We start from the raw sequence: 21158 nt of genomic DNA, 5'->3' as shown, positions 1-21158 counted from the left end.
CTGTCACCCCCTGCTGCTGCCCTGGGCCTGGGGGTCCTCTCATCCCTTCACAGCCGCAGGAGCGGGCCCGGGGCCCTGCCTGCAGCCCTGCCTGCAGCCCTGCCTGCAGCTGAGGCAGGAGCAGCTTGCTGGGGTGTGTGACAGCTGTGCAGGCGGGAGCCCACCGTGGTGTGGCTGCAGGATAATGCAGGGCCGGGTCCCCACCCAGCCCGCAGTCAGGACAGAGAGGCCCCCCAGGAGGTAAAGAGCCCCCCAGAGCCAGATGCTGCCCGGCCCAGGCTGTGGGCAGGAACTGGTGCTCAGCAGGGGCTGCTCTCTGGGGACACAGTGGGGACTTGGCACCAAGACAGGGACCAGCCCCCTCACCTGAGCAATGGGAACCAGTTGCTTATCTGGAACCTGCAGAGATGGGAGCTAATTTTGGAACCAGCTGTGGTGAGTGCAGTGGGGTACCTGAGGGGAACTTACACCCTTTTCCTAGAGCATGTGGGCTGAGCCCCTGCACCACAGCCTGGGATCAGCTGAGCTCCCACCCTGCACCCCCATGTCCAGCACCCCTGTGTCCAGCATGCCCACGTCCAGCATGCCCACAGCTGGAGCATGGACCCCCTCAGGGAGCCCTGAGGCTGGACCTGGGACCCACTCCAGCCGCACTGAGCCCCTGCAGGGTCCCAGCTCCCTGGGAGGGTCTGTGGGGCTGCGCTTGCTCGCAGGGCAGCTGCTCTGCAGAGCCCTCGGCCTTGTTGCACCTGTGTCTGCAGCAGCTTGGTGTGGTTGGGAGTGCGTTGCAGTGCCGGTGGCTGCAGGCACTGCTCCGACAGCTCTTCCTTTTCTCGCCAGGCTGGGGACAGGTCCCTGTCAGCCCTGCACACAGGGCTGCATGTCCAAGCTTGTGGGTGGGGGGCAGGCGACCACTGCCGTGGGGGCTGCAGGGACAGGTCCTGCCTGGGGGCGGGCAGAAGCCGCGGTCCTGCCAGGCTCTGCGGGTGGCAGTGGAGGATGTGAAACTGGGTGAGCTGTGGTGTGGCCCCGGGAGACCTTCCTGCTGCCACAGCGGTCAGGGCTCCCAGGGAAGGAGCTGCTGCACTCACCAGAGCCTCGCAGCTCAGTCCTGACCAGCACCACAGGGGGCTGGACCCCAGTCCCAGACTCATGTGTCCTCTGCAGAGGTGCCCGGTATCCCAGTGCAGCCCGCTGCTGGTGGGAAGGGCTCCTGCACTGCCTGGGAGGTACCAGGGGATGCTGGAGCAATGCAGCAGTGGGGAGCAGCAGCCCCTCAGCCCGGTTTGCAAAGCAGTTCCTGAGCCTGTGATAGTGCTGTGAGGTCTCTGGAGTGTGTGGATGTTGCTGGTGGGCTCAGGCAGAAAATAAAGCTATTCCTGGGCTGGGGCAGGGCAGGGAGGCTGGAAGCAGGTTGGTGTCTGCTGTAGGTTGGGGCAGCTGCAACGCTGGTGCTTGTAGAGCTGCTCTTGTCCTCACACGTGCTGTGAAAATTGCTGTTTGCAGGGAGCGCCAGCAGCACTGGTTGCTTCATCCGCTCAATGGGGCACAGCAAAAGCAGAACTCCCCGGCAGGCAGGACCCCCTGGGATGGGCAGGGCACCCTGGGGACCATGGCCAGTGACAGGGGGGACCAGCTGGTGGGGGACTGGGGACCCTGGCAGCATGTGGCAGCTCTTGAATGGCTCTGGTGGGCAGACAGTAAATGGGGCATTAACTGGGCTCCTCTTGCCTAGGGGGCTGCAGTGACTCTGGGTGGGGATTCGTGTTGCTCAGTACAGAAACCTCCTGCCCTCGCTGGGCAGCTGCTCGGGGCCTGTGCCCGTGGCACTGTGGCAGCCACTGGCTGTGCTGTGCCACGCCACGCCGTGTCGTGCTGTGCCACTGTGCTGCTCCTTGGTGTGACCACTTGGGCACGGCTCAGCCGTGGGAAGGTCAGTCAACGAAACTCCTGTCTGACACATTTTTTCTCCCAACTTCCTCCAAAAGTGGAACCAGCTCGGCTGTGTCCTGCAGATGACTGTGACGTCCACCTGGGGCCGGGACCTCCCTGACGGGCACAGGAACTGGGGCTCTGCACAAACCGCCCTGAAGACACCGAGCAGAGCTGAGCTGGGCTGTGACACACACGTGTGACAGTGCTGGTCGGGGCGGTGGTGGCTGCCCCTGCAGTGTGGCTGCCTGGCCTGAGCGGTCCCACTGCAGCACCAGGGAGGCACATTGAGAGGGGACGCACCTGGGGCTGCGCAGGGAGCGGGGTCCCGGCCAGGTGAGCACAGGCTGGCGCCGAGGGCTGGGTCATGGCTTTGGGGGTGCCCGTGTGGTGGATGCTCCATCCTGTGGCTTTTCAGGATCACAAAGGCCAGGCTCACAGTGGTCCCCCTCAGCAGGGCTCCATAGGGACCTGAGGATGCCTCTGGCCCCCCCAAGTCCCTGCAGCCTCTCAGGGCAGCTGGGGCACAGAGAGGGGCTGGGGAACAGGCAGGACCAGGCACGGCTGAAGAGGCTTTTCTGGGGGAAACCCTGTGAGGCTGGGGCTGAGCTCAGGCTCCACGGGGCTGGGGAACCATGGCTGGGACGAGAAGAAGGCCTGGGCTCCCACAGACACCAGTCCTGCTGGGGCCAGGCCTTGGCACAAGGCAGCTGGAGGGGCGGCAGGGCTGGAGCTGCCCAGCTACAGCAGAGCCATGTGCTGGTATCAGCCACGGGCGCGGGGACTGGCAGGGAGGGGAGGAAGCGCAGGAAATCTCGCAATGGCTGTATGGTCAGCACTGGGTTTCCTGTTCCTCCCCAGGAGCTGGAGCTGCACCCGGTCCAGACTGCGCCGGCCCCGGCCCCGGGAGGACGCCAGAACCAGCCCAACGGCAGTGACTTGCGGCACACACAGGTCAGAGGGGCCGTGCCCCAGGGGACAGGGACCCCTTTGTGGGGCGGGGGGGACTCAGCCCTGGCCCTCTGCAGGGTCACAGGATGTGTCAGGGCACATCCTGCCCAGCACAGAGATGTGTCCCAGCACCCTCCTGCTCCTGCTGCTCCCTTGCTGCAGGGCAGGGCACCCCAGGACTGCAACTGGGACCAGTCGGGCTCCCAATGGTCCTGGGTACTGGGACACATCCAGGCTTGGCACCTTACCGCAGGGCTCAGCACCCTGTCCTCCTCCTGCTGACTCCCCACCCGTGTCCTGGCCGTCAAGAGCTCCTCTGTCCCAGTGTGTCCCTGTCACGGGAACAGGGGTGATGGTGCTGATGGGCAGGATGGGGTGGGTGCCCCGGCTGGGAGATTTGTGGCTGTGCTGCCCCCAGGAGCAGTCCCGCACACATGGCAGAGGAGACGCTGCTGGTTCTGACCCACATTTCCTTTTTCCTGGCACCGGCTCCAGAGGCCCCAGCTGCCGTGGGGCTTGGGGTGCACTCAGCCCTCCCATCTGCTTTGAAAGCACTTTGTGAGGCCAATCGCATGGGGCAGGGAGGGCTCTGACCCCACTGCCGCCCAGCCCAGCTTCCATGTCCCAGGGAGCCCATGGACAGGAGGGGGTGACGCACAGGTGAGCGCAGTGCAGGGTGGCAGCCATGGCTGAGGCTCCCCCACCGCTCCGCAGCCTCCTCCCGCTGGGACGCGGGGCCATGGGCTTCGGGCCAGAGCTGTGGTGCCCGCAGGGGCACAGCGCGCTGCTGCGGCTGCAGGACAGTGAGCTGCGCCTCCTGGAGACCATGAAGAAGTGGATGTCGCAGCGCGCCAAGAGCGACCGCGAGTACGCAGGGATGCTGCACAACATGTTCTCCCAGCTGGAGAAGCAGGAGGGCTCTGGGCAGCTCCGCACCAGCGACCAGGGCGGTCAGATCTGGGAGGTAGGGATGCCCTGGTGTGGGAGCACGCCCCACAGAGCCAGCGTGGAGTCAGAGGCTGGCAGTCCCCACACCGCCTGTGACACCGTGTCCCTGCAGTCCTGGTGGGTGCTGGCGAGCCGGACTGAGACGCTGAGCCAGATCTTGCGGCGGCACGCAGAGGAGCTGGTGGCGGGGCCACTGGCCAAGCTGAGCCTGCTCATTCGCGACAAGCAGCAGCTCCGCAAGGCCTACAGCGAGCGGTGGCAGCAGCTCAGCCAGGAGTACACCCGGGTACGTGGGTCCCGGCGGGGGCGGCGGGGGCCTGGCCTGGCCCCGCTCCCCTGACAGCGCCTCCTCCGCAGACCACGCAGCAGGAGATGGAGAAGCTGAAGGCGCAGTACCGCAGCCTGGCACGTGACAGCGCCCAGGCCAAGCGCAAGTACCAGGAGGCCAGCAAAGGTACCTGGCCCGTCCCCATCCCACTGTGTCCCCTCCAGGCTCTGCTGGCGGGTCAGGGATGGCTGCAGCACCCTCCGCCCTGTGCGACCCACGGCGCAGCCTGGACTGGCTGGGAGCTCTGGGGTGGTGCAGGGAGAGGCCAGCCTGGCCCCAGGGGACTGGGCAAGCCTCCCAGGGGTCACAGGGAGAGGTGTGTGGGGAGGTGTGTGACTGCCCAGGGCCCCTGCCTGCCCTGGGACCCCTTCCCAGCCCCATTACCCCTCAGCCCCAGCCCCGCTGGATACCAGGGGAACGTGCTGAAGCACCAGGACCAGCAGTGTGGCAGCAGGGGTTGTTTTCTATGGCCTCTCCCCCCAGACAAGGAGCGAGACAAGGCAAAGGAGAAGTATGTGCGCAGCCTCTGGAAGCTCTATGCCCTGCACAACCAGTACGTGCTGGCCGTGCGGGCGGCCGCGCTCCACCACCAGCACCACTACCAGCGGGCGCTGCCCAGCCTCCACCAGTCCCTTTACAGCCTGCAGCAGGAGATGGTCCTTGTCCTGTAAGAGCCCTGCCTGCCCCGCATCCCACTGCCTGCTGCTGCTGCCTGCCCCTTGTCCTGCTGCCTGTCCTGTGTCCCGCTGCCCATCCCTGGGCACCCTGTGGTCCCTGGGAGCTGGCGCCGCTCCCTCCTCCTGCCAGAGCCCTACTGACGATGTGCACCCTTCCTGCCTCGTCACCTGCCCGCGCACCCCCTGCCCCTCGCGCTGGGGCTGTCACAGTGATGCTCCGCAGCACCGTGCGAGATGTGGGGACTGAATGCACAAGCCAGTGGGACACAGGGACGGGCCAGCCTGGGCGGCACGGCTGGGGCAGGGGCGGTGGTGCTGTGTTGTGGGGCCCTTGGCTGGGGGGCATGGGAGCCCAGCAGTCCCCAGCAGCCACATTCCCGCAGGAAGGAGATCCTCAAGGAGTACTACAGCATCAGCAGCCTGGTGCAGGAGGATGTGCTGGCCGTGCACCAGGAAATCACCACTGCCATCCAGGCCATTGACCCGGCCACGGAGTACAGTGGCTTCATCCAGAGCCACAGGTACGGCCGCAGGCAGCGCAGCCCCTCTGCAGTCATGGCCCTGCCAGCCGCGGGGCAGACAGGAGGCTGAGCCACGCTGGCTGCCTGCAGGTACGGCTCTGAGGTGCCGCCAGCCGTGTCCTTCGACAAGAGCTTGCTGGAGGAGACGGAGAGCCTGGCCCCAGGGGAGCTGCAGCTCAACGAGCTGACTGTCGAAAGCGTCCAGCACTGGTGAGCGGGGCTAGGCCGTATGCTGGGGCTGCCATGGCTGCAGCGCAGCTCAGTGCCATCCGGCACCTGCATCATTTGCAGCCTGACGTCGGTTGAGGAGGAGCTGGTGGCTGCCACAGAGGCTGTGGGCAGCAAGGAGCAGCGGGTGCGGGAGCTGCAGGCGGAGATCCGGGACGAGGAGCAGGGACGCAGCCCCGGGGAGCGGTGAGGTTTGGTGGGCAGGGGCCGAGGGGCTGGGGTGGCTGGGCCTGACGTCCTGTCCTGTCCCCAGGGTGCACTTGCTGAGCAAGTGGCAGGGGCTGCAGGACGCACAGCAGCAGCTCGAGGGCTGCCTGTGCACCCAGGCCAAGCTGCAGGCTCAGCGGGAGCTGCTGACAGAGAAGCTGGTGGTGCTGGACAGCGGGGAGCCCCTGCCCGCCCTGCCGCTGCAGGAGGACCGGCACTCCGTCTGCTCTGCCGTGAGTCCTCCCTCCCGCACTGGGACCTGCAGGGATTGGGTGTGATAGGCTGGGGAAACCGCAGGGATGGGGTGTGCTGGGCTGGGGTCTCCCCCTGCAGGGCACAGCTCTCACACCTCTCCAGGAGCAGGAGCGGAGTGGGGCCTCTGCTCTGGAGACCCTCAAGAATCACATCTCGGGCATCTTCAGCCCCAAGTACTCGGTGAGTCCCTGGGCACCTCTGGCCACTCTGCCCTCCTACTGGGTGCCTTGCTGAGCCTCCCTGCCCCCCAGCACCCCCTACCCTCTCCTCCCCACCTTATAGCCCCCTCCCCTCAGTGCTCCAGCCCTTCCAGCCTCTGCTGCTCCTGCCCTGGGTGCAGCTTCCAGCCACCGCTGCTGCCCCAGCACGGCCCAGGGACATCGCTGGGCTCACCCCTGTCTCCACTCAGCTGCCGCCCCCGGTGCCCCTGATCCCGGAGGTGCAGAAGCCGCTGTGCCAGCAGGTCTGGTACCACGGGGCCATCCCGCGTGTGGAGGTGCAGGAGCTGCTGAGCTGCAGTGGGGACTTCCTGGTGCGGGAGAGCCAGGGCAAGCAGGAGTACGTGCTCAGCGTGCTGTGGGACGGGCAGCCCCGGCACTTCATCATCCAGGCTGCCGACGTGAGTGACTGCAGCCGGGGTCCCTGCCTGGGCACGGCCCCTGGCTCTGCAGCCACAGGGCGACTGGTGCGAGCGCACAGGACGTGTGCATACAATATGGGTTCTGTGTGCCCGTTCTTGTATGGGCCGAGCATGGAGCGTGGTGTGAGCTCTGCTTTGTGTATGCGAGTGCTCGCTTGTGCATGCTTGCCATGCCCAGTGTGCAGGCATGTCCTGTGCCATGTGTGTGCACACTCGTGCACCCCAGACCATGTGTGGGGCAGGAAACCCCTCACCTCCCCTCCCCACAGAACATGTACCGGCTGGAGGGGGACGGCTTCCCCACCATCCCGCTACTGATCGAGCACCTCCTGCAGAGCCAGCAGCCCATCACGCGCAAGAGCGGGATCGTCCTGGCCAGGGCTGTGCCCAAGGTGACATGGGCAGCGGGGAGGCAGACAAGTCCCCTGCACATGGGGCAGCCCTGGGGGGCCTGGACACTGGAGACCCCCCTCCAGGGCTACCTGAGGGGAAGCTGCAGGGGCAGGGGGTGCGGGCCTGCGGTGGGCTGGGGGATGGCTCACGACCTTTGGTGTCTGCAGGACAAATGGGTGCTCAACCACGAGGATGTGCTGCTGGGGGAGCGCATTGGCCGGGTGAGTCGGGGTGCTCCGGTCCCTGCCTGTGGGGGTCTGTGGGAGGACAGGGCTGTCCCAGGGGTCTGCAGGAGACAGGGCTGTCCCAGGGGGTCACAGGAGGATGGGATGCCCCTGGCCACACCATGGCAAGCTGTGCTGGTGCAGCCGCGTCTCTCGGCAGGGTAACTTTGGGGAGGTGTTCAGCGGCCGCCTGCGTGCTGACAACACCCCCGTGGCTGTGAAATCCTGCCGGGAAACCCTCCCACCTGAACTCAAGGCCAAGTTTCTGCAAGAAGCCAGGTTTGTGCAGTCATCACACTGATCCCAGTCTGTCTGTCTGTCTGTCCTCAGGACTTGGGGCTGTTCTAACCCCCTGGTACTGCAGCATCCTTGTGCTGAGGGTCTTGTCCCTGGGTCAGCGAGGCACAGCGTCCTGGGGACAGCACAGAGGTGGCATGTGGCCCTGAGCACCCACGGTGCCCTTCCTTGTCCCCACAGGATTCTCAAGCAGTACAACCACCCCAACATCGTCCGGCTCATTGGCGTCTGCACCCAGAAGCAGCCCATTTACATCGTTATGGAGCTGGTGCAGGGTGAGTGGCCCCGTCCCGTGGCAGACGGTGGGTGTGTGCAGCTCACTGCGGTGTACCAGGGCAGCCGCCCGCCAGCTCCGCCATCCTGGGTGCAGGGGGGGACTTCCTGAGCTTCCTGCGCAGTGAGGGGCCCCATCTGCGCGTGAAGGAGCTGATCAAGATGACAGAGAACGCTGCCGCTGGCATGGAGTACCTGGAGAGCAAGCACTGCATCCACAGGTGGGCTCTGGCAATGCGGGCATGTGCCGAGCAGGGCAGGTGAACCCCAGAGCCCTTGCTGCGCCCATCGCGTGCCAGGTGAGGGGCCTGTGGATGGCCGCATGTGCAGCTGATGGCTCTGGGCCATCCCAGGGACCTGGCCGCTCGCAACTGCCTGGTGACGGAGAAGAATGCCCTCAAGATCAGTGACTTCGGGATGTCACGGGAGGAGGAGGATGGCATCTATGCCTCCACGGGTGGGATGAAGCAGATCCCCGTCAAGTGGACCGCGCCCGAAGCACTCAATTACGGTAAGGGATGGAGCCGGACGTGGCCAGGCAGCCCCATGGCACAGCTGGGAGCCAGGAGTCCAGGGCTCACCGTGCTGTGCCCAGCGCCTGGTCCTGGGAAGGGAGTCGGAGGGGCACCCCAGCCAGGGCAGTGGTGCCACAGGTGTCCCCAGCTGCAAGCAGCCGTCCCACCCCATGTTCCCAGGCCGATACAGCTCAGAGAGTGACGTCTGGAGCTTCGGGATCCTGCTGTGGGAAGCCTTCAGCCTGGGTGCTGTCCCTTATGCCAACCTCAGCAACCAGCAGACACGAGAGGCCGTGGAGCAGGGTGAGCACGCAGCCGAGGTCCGGCTCTCGAGGGCCCCGCACTGCAGCTCCGCTGTGGGGCCGTGCCTGTGGGATGGGCAGGACAGGGCTGTGGGGATGAGGGGCTGGTGGTGCTGGCTGCCATGTCACCATCCCTGCTTTCCAGGCGTGCGGCTGGACCGCCCGGAGCAGTGCCCCGAGGAGGTGTACCAGCTGATGCAGCGCTGCTGGGAGTACGACCCCCGCAAGCGGCCCAGCTTCAGCACCCTCCACCAGGACCTCATTGCCATCCGCAAGCGGCACCGGTGAGGGAACCGCCGAGCCCAAGACGTCCCGCCAGCCCCGCTCAGGACCGCACCGTGTGCCGCGGGCCCGTGCCCCGGGCAGTGCCTGCGGGGAAGCGGGTGCTGGGGACGGTCGGACGCGGCTGAGCCCCCCAGCCCGGGGCAGGGGCTCCCGCACGCGCTGGGACATGGCGCCCGCAGCCCTGCCGCCGTGATCCTGTGTAATAAACCACCGAGCCCCACAGCAGCTGCGTCTGGGGGTGCAGGGGGTGCAGACTCCGGGGGCCGGCGGGACCATGTGCCTGCGCTGCTCTGGGACGGGGGCGCCGGAACGGCACTGGCACCGCGACCCAGCCCGGGGCTGCGGGGGGATGCCGAGACCTGTCCCCGGGGCTACTGGGGGTCGGCCGGGTGTGTGCCCAGGGCCATGGAGGGCTGACCGGGTCTGTCCCCCGCGTTGTGCGGGGTGGCGGGGCTGCCCCCGAGCGCTCCGGCCGGGTCGGTCCCGCCGCAGCGGTCGCCACGCTGCGCTGCCCGGCGGAGCCGCCTCCCGCCGGGGCCGGGGCCGGGCGGGCGGGGCGGCGGGCGGGGCCTGGCCCATCGCGGCCGTGGCAGCCGGCGCCTGGGCAGGGCGATGTGAGGAGCCGGGAAGGGCCGCGGAGCCGCCCAGGGTAAGAGCGGAGCCGCCGCGCCCCCAGAGCCGACCCGCGGTGGGCGGCCCCGGCCCGGCCCGGCCCGGCCCGCTCCCCTCCCCGCGCCGGGCCGGGCTGCGGCGCAGAGGCCCCGGGCTCCCGGCTCGGCGGGGCCGCCGCGGCCTCCTCCGGCCCCGGCTGCTGCCGACCCGTCCCCTCCAGCCCCGGGCCGGTGCAGCTCCAACCTGGGCTATAAATACCCGGTGCCGGATTAAGCGAAGTAGGACACGGGGGGGCGAGGAGGAGGTTGGCGGCGGGCAGGAGGCGAGCAAGGGCCGGGCAGGGCAGGGGCGCGCCGGGCTGCGCTCAGCCCCGGGCAGGCGGCACCGGCCCGGCCCGTGTCCCTGCGCCCGTCCGGCCCGCACTCCGCCCCGGCCGTGCCCCCCGGGGCACCGGCACCGCTCTGCCCGGGCGCGGGGCCGTCCCTGCGGCGCTGCGGGATGAAGCTGAAGAAGCAGGTGACAGTGTGTGGAGCTGCCATCTTCTGCGTGGCTGTTTTCTCCCTCTACCTGATGCTGGACCGGGTGCAGCACGACCCCACACGCCACCAGAGCGGGGGCAACTTCCCCAGGGTGAGCGGCGGGGCTGTGGGGACGGGCAAGTGGGACAGGGACAGGGACAGGACTGCTCGGGGGCAGCGGCACAGCCTGGTTACTGGGGCCAGGGCTTGTTTGCTGCTGCTGTCGGTGCCCGTGGGGCCCAGACCTGCCTGGCAAAGGGCAGCAGTGGCTCTGATCGTGGCGTCTGCATCAGCAGAGCCAGATCTCAGTGCTGCAGAACCGCATTGAGCAGCTGGAGCAGCTGCTGGAGGAGAACCACGAGATCATCAGCCACATCAAGGACTCGGTGCTGGAGCTGACAGCCCACACAGAGGGGCAGCCGGCGCTGCCCCACCACACACCAAATGGCTCCTGGGTGCTGCCCCCTGAGAGTCGCCCGAGCTTCCTCTCCGTGTCCCCGCAGGACTGCCAGTTTGCCCTGGGGGGCAAGGGACAGAGCCCAGACCTGCAGGTGAGGGGCCACAGTCTTGGTGCAGCAGGTCGGGGCACATCTCTGCTGGCACGAGGGGCTCCATACCAGGGTGTCCATGGGGTCTTGGCCCTGTGCTGTTGGGGGTCTCTCCATCCGGGGTCTGCCCTGAGCCCTGTCTCCCACCTGGCAGATGATGGCTGTGTATTCCCTGCTGCCCTTTGACAACCAGGACGGCGGTGTGTGGAAGCAGGGCTTTGATATCACCTATGAGCCCAACGAGTGGGACATGGAGCCGCTGCAGGTGTTTGTGGTGCCGCATTCGCACAACGACCCCGGTGAGTAGCAGGCAGGGAAGGGGCGGGCGAGCCCAGCCCCTGCTGCCCCGCACATCTGCGGGGAAGGGCTGGGCCATGCACACTGACCCCCAACATGTGCTGGCAGGCTGGATCAAGACTTTTGACAAGTACTACTATGACCAGACGCAGCACATCCTCAACAGCATGGTGCTGAAGATGCAGGAGGACCCGCGCCGGCGCTTCATCTGGTCTGAGATCTCCTTCTTCTCCAAGTGGTGGGACAACATCAGTGCCCAGAAGCGGGCTGCAGTGCGGAGGTAGGGCTGCCCCCCGCCTCCACTGCCCTGCGAGCACCAGGAGTCGGAGGGAGGAGCCCTGGGGAGACGAAGACTGCCCAGGCTGCAGTGCAGCACCGGGGGCTCTGCGCAGCTTACCATGGGGTGCCTGGCACTGCCAGCAACCTCTCGGTGCCGCGAGACATCAGACACACGGCAGTGTGCAGGGACACGGGGTGTGTGACACACTCCACAGCAGGGTCTGAGGAGCTGGGAGAGGCAGGTCTCACCCACGCTTCTCTCTGTGCTCCTGGGGCTGGGAAACTCCCTCCCATCACTATAACCCTGAGCACGCAAACTCGGCTGCAGGGCCCAAGTGGTGCCAACACCTTGCAAGGCCCAGGGCACCCTCAGGGGCTGGGAGACCTGGAGAGCAGCACTGTGTGGTGGGAGATGTCCCTGTTGTCACCCCCCTTCCCTGGGAGGGCTGGGGTGGAGGACAGAGGGATCATGGGCTGCAGGGCACAGTGGACGTTCGTGGCCTGCGTGGGGATGGGCTCTGGCTGGGGCCTCGGCCAGTCCGGTGCTGTGGAGTGACATCTGTCCATTGTCTGTCTGTCCGTGTGGGGACAGTGCGGGTGGTGGGACATGGCAGCTGGTGGTTGCGGAGGCTGCGGTGGGACCAGGTGGCCCCAAGACTGGGGAGGCTCTGCCATGGACATGCAGCTGGTCACAGGGCTTTGCCCGGAGCTGGTGGTGTCTTGTGTGTCCCCCTTGCAGGCTGGTTGGCAATGGGCAGCTGGAGATGGTGACGGGTGGCTGGGTGATGCCCGATGAGGCCAATTCCCACTACTTTGCCATGATTGACCAGCTGATTGAGGGGCATCAGTGGCTGGAGAAGAACATTGGTGAGAGCTGGGAGTGCTGGGCAGTGGGGGTGGTGCTGGCACGGGTCTGCTCAATGTGCCCGTGGGCACCCCCACCCCATGGAGCTGACGGGTCTGTGTCCCCAGGCGTGACACCCCGATCCGGCTGGGCCGTTGACCCCTTTGGGTACAGCTCCACCATGCCCTACCTTCTGAAGCGCTCCAACCTGACGGGGATGCTCATCCAGCGTGTGCACTATGCCATCAAGAAGCACTTTGCTGCCACTCAGAACCTGGAGTTCATGTGGAGACAGACATGGGGTGAGGGGCTGCCAGGGCAGCAAGGGCAGAAGGGCCCTTGCAGGGTGGGTGGAAGTGGGGAACAGCTACTGACCACTTTCCTGTGTGGCTAGTGAGCCTGGCTGGGAGGTGGTGGCGCTGCCCTGTGGCAGTTTTGTCCTGTAGGACAGCCCCAGGGTGCCTGTGGGACCCCTGCTTGGGGACAGGCAAGGTGGAGATATTGTTGATGCTCATCTGTCCTTGGTCCCACAGACCCGGATGCCAGCACCGACATCTTCTGCCACATGATGCCCTTCTACAGCTACGATGTGCCCCACACCTGTGGGCCAGACCCCAAGATCTGCTGCCAGTTTGACTTCAAGCGCCTGCCAGGTGGCCGGATCAACTGCCCATGGAAGGTGCCTCCCCGAGCCATCACCGATGCCAACGTGGCGGAGCGGTGAGTGCTGCGGGGACAGGGACGGCGGCTCCGAGCCCCAGGGCCCTGCCCAGGCACCAACTCACGCCCTGGCCCTGACACAGAGCCCAGCTGCTGCTGGACCAGTACCGCAAGAAGTCCAAGCTGTACCGCAGCAAGGTGCTGCTGGTGCCTCTGGGAGACGATTTCCGCTATGACAAGCCGCAGGAGTGGGACGCCCAGTTCCTCAACTACCAGCGCATCTTCGACTTCCTCAACTCCCAGCCCAACCTCCACGTCCAGGTACATGCAGGGGGGTCTAGGGCAGCACAGGAGGCTGGAGAGAGCAGGGCCCCACAGATGGGGGTTGTGGGGAGCCCAGTTTGGGGGTGGGCAGTGTGGGAGGGGCAACGTGAGCTGTGGCAGCTCCCCATGTGCTCAGGGCTCTGCGCGTGTCCTGCAGGCGCAGTTTGGGACGCTCTCCGACTACTTTGATGCTTTATACAAGAAGGTGGGCATTGTGCCGGGGATGAGACCACCCGGGTTCCCAGTGCTGACGGGGGATTTCTTCTCCTATGCGGACCGGGAGGATCACTACTGGACGGGATACTTCACCTCCCGGCCCTTCTACAAGAGCCTGGACCGGGTGCTGGAGGCCCATCTCCGGTGAGGGGGTGCGGGCTGGCCCCACACAGGGGGTGTGTGCTGGGGGCAGAGTTGGCCGGGTAGCACCTGGCGCTCTGGCCTGTGCCCGTTCTGTGCCCAGTCTGTGCCCGGTCTGTGCCCAGTCTGTGCCTGGCCTGTGCCCGGTCTGTGCCTGGTCTGTGCCCAGTCAGTCTGTGCCCGGTCACCAGGTCGCTGGGGGTCCCAGCCACGGCCCAGGCAGCGCCGGCCCCTTGCCCAGCCCCAGGGCAGCGGGTGCCACCACCTGGCCGCCCCAAGGCTGTGTCCTGTGCACTGTGGGCACACAGGTCGGGCTGCTGCTCCTCCGGGTGCCAGGGCCCGTGGTGACCTGTTGTTGTGCAGGGGGGCAGAGATCCTGTTCAGCCTGGCGCTTGCCCACGCCCGCCGCACCGGCACTTATGGCCGGTACCCAGTCTCTGATTACGCCCTGCTGAGCAATGCCCGCCGCAACCTGGGCCTCTTCCAGCACCACGATGCCATCACTGGCACCGCCAAGGAGGCTGTGGCGGTTGACTATGGATCCCGGTGCGTGCAGGGGCCAGGGTGCGGCTCTGGAGGGTTGGTGGGCACAGGGCTGGGACTGTGGTTGTGTGTTGGGTCCTGTGGTGCCCCTATCCCAGGGGCTGTTGGGGGGACACTGGGACAGGATGGCACAGTCACAGGTGGCTCACTGTGCCTGTGCCCCAGGCTGCTCCACTCTCTGACCAACCTCAAGCGTGTCATCATCAATGCTGCGCATTACCTCGTGCTGGGGGACAAGAACACCTACCACCACGACCCTGCAGCACCTTTTCTTGGCATGGTGAGCAGCACTTGCCCCGTGGCTCCATGTGCCCTGGCACACCAGGCCATGCTGGGGCAGCTGTCCCTGTGTCCCCAGGGAGAACTGCCTTGCCTGCCTGTGCAGTGCTGGGCAGTGGCATGGGGAAGGGGTCCCAGCCTGTGCCAGTGTTCCTGGGTCCCATGGCGGGTACCCCCTGGCTCTGACTGCTCCTCTCTCCAGGATGACATGCGCGCCAGCCAGGACTCCCTCCCAGAGAAAACTGTGGTCAAACTGGGCGCCTTGCCCAGGTAGGGGCTGCCAGCCTGGCTCTCGGGGCTGTGGGGCCGTGGGGGGCAGCAAGGGGGTGCACGGGCCCCATGGGCGGTGTGGAGCATGTGGGACACTGTGGGGCTGGGGTGGCTATCCCTGTGTGACCCCCAGCAGGTTCCTGGTGGTGTTCAACCCGCTGGACCAGGAGCGCCTGAGTGTGGTGCCGGTGCTGGTGGACTCCCTGCACACACATGTGCTCTCCGAGGAGGGGCAGCCCCTGCCCTGCCAGCTCAGCGCGCACTGGGGCTCTGCCACCGACGTGGTGCCCGATGTCTACCAGGTACAGGGTGCCCTGGTGCCCACTCTCCCTGCATTTCAGCCCGCACAGCCCCCTCACCTGCTGCTCCCACGGCTGGGACACCCCCTCAGCCCTCACCTCTGGCAACAAGTGTCCCACATCCCAACGCAAGCCCCCACTGCTCGGGAACCCCCCACAGCACCCTTCAGCAGTGGCCGCGGCAGCGCCGTGCTGGGTCTTTGCCAGCAGGACCCAGGTGAGGGCTGGCTCAGGCCTCGGCGCTGCCGCAGGTGTCGGTCCTGGCCCGGCTGCCCGCACTGGGGCTGCGTGTGCTGCAGCTGCACGAGTCCTTCGGCCGCCCCACGCTGGCGTCCTCCGTGCGCCTCTACCTGCACGGCCGGGACCTGCCCGTGCACCAGCAGGAGGCCGTACCCCTGCACGTCTTCCCGGCTGCCGCCAATGACTTCTGCCTGGAGAACCAGCACCTGCGTGCCTGCTTCTCGGGGCGCTCGGGCCTGCTGCAGGCGAGTGCGGGGCTCTGGTGGCGAGGGTGAGGAGAGAGGGGACACGGCACTGTGTGCTCATGCTGTGCTGGCCTGTGCCCTGCAGAGCATCCGCCGAGCTGGGGAGGAGCAGGAGCAGCGGGTGAGCAGCGAGTTCCTTGTCTATGGCACCAGGACGTCAAAGGACAAAAGCGGAGCTTATCTGTTTCTGCCTGACGGCGAGGCTAAGGTACGGGAGCCTGCTGGCAGCCATGCCCGTGGCCCCGCAACAGGCCTGCCAGCAGCAGCTCAGCACAGCCCTCCTCTCCCAGCCCTACGTCCCCAAGGACCCCCCGGTGGTGCGGGTGACAGAGGGACCCCTCTTCTCAGAGGTTGCCAGCTATTACCAGCATGTGCAGATCATGGTGCGGCTTTACAACGTGCCAGGTGAGACACGCGTGGCTGTGCCGAGGCAGTTGCTGGCCTGGGGGGAGCAGCCCCTCACTGCCTGCCTGCAGGGGTGGAGGGCCTGTCCCTGGAGGTGACCTGCCTGGTGGACATCCGAGACCACATCAACAAGGAGCTGGCCCTGCGCTTCAGCACAGACATTGAGAGCGACGACACCTTCTTCACAGACCTCAATGGTTTCCAGGTATCTGTGGGCCTGGGGAGGGACAGCAGCGGGGGACAGTGCTCCGGCACCGTGGAGCCACCTTCGGTGCTGAGCCCTGTCCCTTGGCAGATCCAGCCCCGCAGGTACCAGCGGAAGCTGCCACTGCAAGCCAACTTCTACCCCATGCCCACCATGGCCTACATCCAGGACCCACGGAGCCGCCTGACGCTGCACACAGCCCAGGCGCTGGGGGTGTCCAGCCTCGCCAGCGGTGAGCCGGGGGCTGGGGGCCGGGGCTGTGCCCTGGGGAGCCGCGGGGCTGGTGCAGGGCCGGGACTGCCCTCGGCCAGGGATGCTGGGGAGGAAGGTGCCACGGGGTGGGTGCAGGGGGGTGCTGCAGGTGGGCAAATGGTGTCCTGGTCCCTCTGTCCCTGGGGGTTCCCCAGCTGTCCCCAGTCCTGTGGGAGCATGTCCACATTTGGCAGCTGAGGGTGTGGGGTGACTGGCTCCTGCTGACGCTGGGGTGGTGGGACCGGCTCTCCACAGGCCAGCTGGAGGTGATCCTGGACCGTCGCCTCATGCAGGATGACAACCGGGGCCTGGGCCAGGGGCTGAAGGACAACAAACGGACTTGCAACCGCTTCCGCCTGCTCTTGGAACGCCGCTCCACCGCCAACAAGGTGTGTGAGCTGCAAGGCTGCAGGACCAGGCTTGGGCATGGTGCTGCTCACTGGACAGCTCAGCCCAGCCACGGGACATAGCAGGAAGCCACATGTGTATTGGGGTGCAGGCTCTCCTCTCTGCAGCCCCCGGCCCTGCCATCATGCTGGCATGGCACAGGGACGGCTCTGCCTGGGGCAGGTCTTTGGGGAGGGTGCGACCGTGGACCAGGGTCTGTCCCACAGCCGGGGTGTGGGGCCATCCCCCTTGTAATTGTGGTGTTCTTGTGCCATCCCCTTGCTGCTCTCTGTGCGTGCGACATGTCACCTGTTCAGAGCTCCGGCTTCTTTTCCAAACTGGCCTCCATGTTTAAAGCCTTGGGCTTCCTCGGCGCCAGGACTGGCAGCCCAGAGGTAATGGCCGGCCTGGCCCCACCACCTCTCCCTGTCTCGTGCACTAGCCGCTAGCCACTAGCCACTAGCCACTAGACTAGCCAGGCCCTGTAGCAGAGCCATAGTCTGACCATGAGTAGCCAGGCCCATGCAGGCTGCCTGGCTGCAGACGCCTGCCCTGTTTGGGCACCAGGTAGGAGGTCACACCAGGGGTCAGCTCTGGGTGCCTGGTGCTGCTGGATGCCTGTTCTGTGGGTGCTGCTGGGGAGGCTGCGATGAGCGGGAGGTGCCGTGGCCCCTGTCCCGGCTCTGCCCTGTCCTGCTGCTCCCTGGGCCCGTGCTGACCCTTCCTGCTCTTGGGCAGGTGCAGGATGGGCGCCCTGTCAGCTTCCCCTCGCTGCTGAGCCACCTCACCTCCATGCACCTGAACGCTGAGGCTCTGGTCCTGCCCATGGCCCAGGAGAAGCCGTCCCCACCAGCTCTGCGCTCGTTCCTGCCCCTTTCCACCACCCTCCCCTGCGACTTCCACATCCTGAACCTGCGGACGCTGCAGGCAGAGGTGAGCTGTGCCCGGGAGCAGGGCGAGCATGGCCTGGGGCAGGAGGACTCGGGTCTCACACCCACTGTCCTCAGTGTCACAGCTCACTCCCTGTCTCCTGGCAGGATGACTCGCTGCCCTCAGCCGAGGCAGCCCTGATCCTGCACCGCAAAGGCTTTGACTGCAGCCTGGAGGCCAAGAACCTGGGCTTCAACTGCACCACCAGCCAGGGCAGGGTAAGAGCCGCTGCTGCCTTCCCCACTGCCAGGTCAGAGCCAAGCTGGGCTCTGGCACGGCCAGTGACAGAGCTGCCCCACGTGCTCATGCCAGGCCAGAATGGGGGCCCCTGGGTCTCCAAGCTCCAGCGTCCCAGAAATGGTGACTGGTCAAGAGTCTCACGGTGCAGCGCGCAGCCCCGCTCTGCCCCTTGCCTGGGCAAAGCTGGAGGATGTTGGTTTCTCACAAAGCGGGTCTGGACTCTTCCACGAGCCCCAGACACCCAGGGAGGGAGGGCAGGGCCTGTGCTGGGTCTGTGGGGTGCCCTGGGTGCCGTGAGGTCTGCGAACGGGCTGTGGGCACAGCGCTTGGGGGGCAGCGCTGTGCTGCCAGGCCCCATGTCCCACCTGGGCCACCCGCCCTTCTCCCTCCTCTGTCTCCAGCTGGCCCTAGGCAGCCTGTTCCAGGGGCTGGAGCTGGGGTCCTTGCAGCCCACCTCGCTGACGCTGATGTACCCGCTGGGTGCAGCCCCCAACAGCACCAGCATCCACCTGGACCCCATGGAAATCGCCACTTACCGCATCCGCCTGGTGTAGTGTCTCCCGGAGCGAGAGAGGAGCAGACAGGCCAGGCAGCATGGGAGCGGCGCTGAGCCCCGCGGCACCGGCACAGCCTGGGAGCGGCTGGGCCAGCGCACCCGCAGCAGGCGAGCAGGCACTGGGCAGGAGGTGCCGGACTTTGCAAAGGCTGCTGCCTTCTAATTTATTAGTCCTGTGTTCTCAGATTTCAGAAGCTGCTGTGTCAGGGCTGCCTGTGGCAGGGGCTGGGCATGGCTCCAGGCAGCGGGCGGGCAAGGCTGCCCTGCCTTGTTCCCATGGCTGCCCCTGGCGGTGCACAGGCTGGGCTCCCCCCGGCCCGTGGGGCAGCACAGGGGCTGCCAGGAGCCTGGTGGGGTTGGGGCAGCTGCCTGAGGAGCTGCTGTGCACTGGAGACGGAGCTCGCCTGGAGCTTGTAGGAAACACGAGGCTGTTTTCCAAGGGACCTGGTCTGTGTCTGATTTGACGTTTTCACACTGGTTGCGTGGGGCAGTGGGAACGATGCTCTGGTGCCCAAAGTGCCCGGCCAGCAGGTCTGTGGTGTCCGACGGGCTCCGGGAAGCTGTCACCAGGAGCATCCTCTTAGTTGCTGTGAGGACCGCAGGGGTTGCCACACTCCCTGGGACCCCTGGGGCTAATTACTGTGGAGGGGAGAGGGCCGAAGGGAGGGCTGGTAAAGCTGAGCTCAGTCTCAGTCCCTGCGCAGCCCTGGGCTCAGCTGTGGCCCCAAGCGCAGGCAGAGATGGGCAGAGCGTGTGGGGCTGTCACGGAGCAGCCCCAGGGACAGCTGAGCCTGGGCAGGGCTGGGCTGCGACCCCGCTGGGGGTTGTGCCGGGGCATGGGGACCTCAGCCGTGTGCTGGCACCGCGTGGCACCGGCAGCCCTGCTGGAGCCTGGCTAATGATGGGGCTGGTGGGGGCCCAGGCTGCTGGTGTGGGGGCCACTGCCCACAGGGTTTGGCTGCCAGGGGCTGTGGCACAGCCTGTGCACTGCCCTGGGAGCTCACCCCACACCCCAGCCTGTGGCCCACGACACTGGGATCCCCTGATGGGCAGAGATGCCCAACCAGGACCCACAGCACCAGTACCCGCTGCAGGGTGGGGAAGCGCCTCCGGTCCTACACTTGGCCCTGAGCAGCTCATTAGCGATTCTCCCTCCTCCCAGCCCTGTCCCTGTGGAGCAGGCAGGAGTGCAGGAGGCTCTAATGGCTCCGAGTGGCTCTTGATGGGCCCGATGGAGGCGGGAGCAGGAGGGGCTGTGGTTTCTGCCTCTGCTGAGCCAGAGCTGCCTCTGCCCAGGATCAGCCGGGAAGATGCTCGGTTGGCTCCTGCTCCGGCTGCTCCTCACCACAGCTCTGTGCCCCGGCCTCCTTGGGACAGGTACGGCCCCTGCCGCTCCTCCCGCTCCCTGTGCCCGTCCTCCCATCCCTGCTGGGACCGCGTCTCCGTGGGTTGCTCCCCAGTGGCCTGATGGAGGTTGGGGGGCCGTGCTGGGGACGTGCCCAGGCGTGGTGGTGCTGGGGCTGGTCCTGCTGCAGTATGTCTGTGGCATGACAAGTGTGTACCTGTGGGCTGGTGGCCAATGGGAAGGGGGTTCAATACAGGGAGACTGGGGCTGACCTGCTGGCCTGGGAGCTTTCCCCTCCCCTCTGCTGCCATCTCGCTCTTCGTCCGTGTTTGCCCTTGCTGGAGCGATGGCGAGCACTGGAGGTCACGGCAGCCGCAGGGCCAGGAACTGACAGTGCTGGGGGGGCTGCGCTCAGCATCTGGTGCTCCCACCCCTGACCCAAGCCCACCCTGAGGACTGGGCTGCGGGGCTCCTGTGCTCAGGGGGTACAGTCCCATGGGCCTGGGGTGCACCCAGCCCGGGCCAGCACTGCTGGTGCTGGGGGAGGCTCTGCTCTGCAGCATCCCTGCCCAGGCCACCTCGCTGGAGTTGGCAGCACCCCCAGCACTGCGCAGAATGCCCCAGCACGGCGCTGCCGCCCCAGCACTGCACTGGCTGCCGACTTACCCAGCTGCGGGGGCGAAGCCCAACACGGGCCCTGTTCTGGGGCTGGCAGCCGCCACACCAGAGCCGTGCCCCAGCACTTGCCCAGCTCAGCGTCTTGCTGCAGCCCCTGTGCAGAACCTGCACCTCTGCGAGGGCTACGTGGGCCCTGACGGCCGTGATCACCCCGGCTTCTACTGCCCGCGGCTGAGTGACCCGCCTGGCCACCGATACTGCTGCCGGCCCGGCCCGCGCGCCCTCAAGTCCTGCTGCTCCCAGCTGGCCCTGGAGGCCCTCACCGGGGTGAACGTCTCCAGCCTGGCCAGCCCGGGGCTCCTCCGGTGAGCAGGGGTCAGCCCGGCAGTGCTGCTGGGGAGGGGGCAGCGGGGGCTCCGGGCTCTGGCACAGCCCCAGGGCCGGTGCGGTGTCACCCCAGGGCCCAAAGCTGTCCCCGGGCGGGCCCTCCTTGCGGGGTATCGCTGTGCCAGTGGAGTCCATGGCTGCCCCGCCCCGCAGGAACCCGCTGGCCCTGCCCTTCGTGGGGCTCTACGGGCTCCTCGTCCTCCTCCTCATGGCCGTCGACCTCCTGCACTTCTACCGGACCCGGCGCTGCGGCCTTGGCCACATCCTGCCCCGCGCCTGCCGCTCGTCCCGCACCACCCCGGGGGGCCGCCTGTCCCGCTCCCGCCCGCGCCGCAGCTCCCGTCGCCCCGGGGGGCTCCGGCTGCCCCCCGCCCCCCCCGGCCGGGAGTGCTGAGGGGGTGGGGGGTCGGGGCCCCTGCCCGGGGTGCAGCGGGGCGGGGGGGATGCGGGGGAGGACACGGGAGGGGACACGCGAGGACACACACACGAGGTCGCACGTGGCCGGTACCGGCACCGCCGGGCCGCGGGGCGGCGCTGGAGGC

General features: G+C 67.0%; 3 protein-coding genes across 3 annotated transcripts; all 3 read left to right on the top strand.

Moving 5' to 3' along the window:
* Positions 1-2236: 2236 nt before the first annotated feature.
* Positions 2237-9002, top strand: FES (FES proto-oncogene, tyrosine kinase). The gene is made up of 20 exons (XM_080351435.1): positions 2237-2268; positions 2794-2886; positions 3598-3847; positions 3944-4117; positions 4189-4285; positions 4643-4826; positions 5220-5357; positions 5448-5567; positions 5649-5771; positions 5839-6025; positions 6150-6227; positions 6457-6666; positions 6957-7079; positions 7248-7301; positions 7465-7583; positions 7782-7876; positions 7972-8095; positions 8228-8385; positions 8570-8692; positions 8837-9002. The coding sequence occupies exons 3-20, from the start codon at positions 3623-3625 to the stop codon at positions 8977-8979; spliced, it is 2475 nt and encodes an 824-aa protein (XP_080207561.1). The 5' UTR covers positions 2237-2268; positions 2794-2886; positions 3598-3622; the 3' UTR covers positions 8980-9002.
* A 561-nt stretch (positions 9003-9563) lies between these two features.
* Positions 9564-18396, top strand: MAN2A2 (mannosidase alpha class 2A member 2). The gene is made up of 22 exons (XM_080351418.1): positions 9564-10218; positions 10403-10657; positions 10809-10953; positions 11060-11231; positions 11970-12097; positions 12203-12376; positions 12608-12794; positions 12878-13055; positions 13216-13418; positions 13779-13961; positions 14124-14238; positions 14440-14507; positions 14644-14809; positions 15058-15291; positions 15377-15499; positions 15582-15696; positions 15768-15901; positions 15992-16133; positions 16409-16542; positions 17279-17473; positions 17578-17688; positions 18112-18396. The coding sequence occupies exons 1-22, from the start codon at positions 10087-10089 to the stop codon at positions 18262-18264; spliced, it is 3447 nt and encodes a 1148-aa protein (XP_080207544.1). The 5' UTR covers positions 9564-10086; the 3' UTR covers positions 18265-18396.
* Positions 18397-20226: 1830 nt separating this feature from the next.
* On the top strand, positions 20227-21010 carry LOC308044495 (uncharacterized protein; the record flags this gene model as incomplete). The annotated part of the gene is made up of 2 exons (XM_080351228.1): positions 20227-20594; positions 20770-21010. The coding sequence occupies 2 exons, from the start codon at positions 20227-20229 to the stop codon at positions 21008-21010; spliced, it is 609 nt and encodes a 202-aa protein (XP_080207354.1).
* Between the last annotated feature and the right edge of the window lie 148 nt (positions 21011-21158).

This window comes from Nesoenas mayeri (assembly GCF_963082525.1).
Source record: "Nesoenas mayeri genome assembly, chromosome: 11".
NCBI classification, from domain to species: domain Eukaryota; kingdom Metazoa; phylum Chordata; class Aves; order Columbiformes; family Columbidae; genus Nesoenas; species Nesoenas mayeri.
The sequence above is the reverse complement of the archived record's forward strand: the minus strand, read 5'-3'. Positions and strand labels throughout refer to the sequence as shown.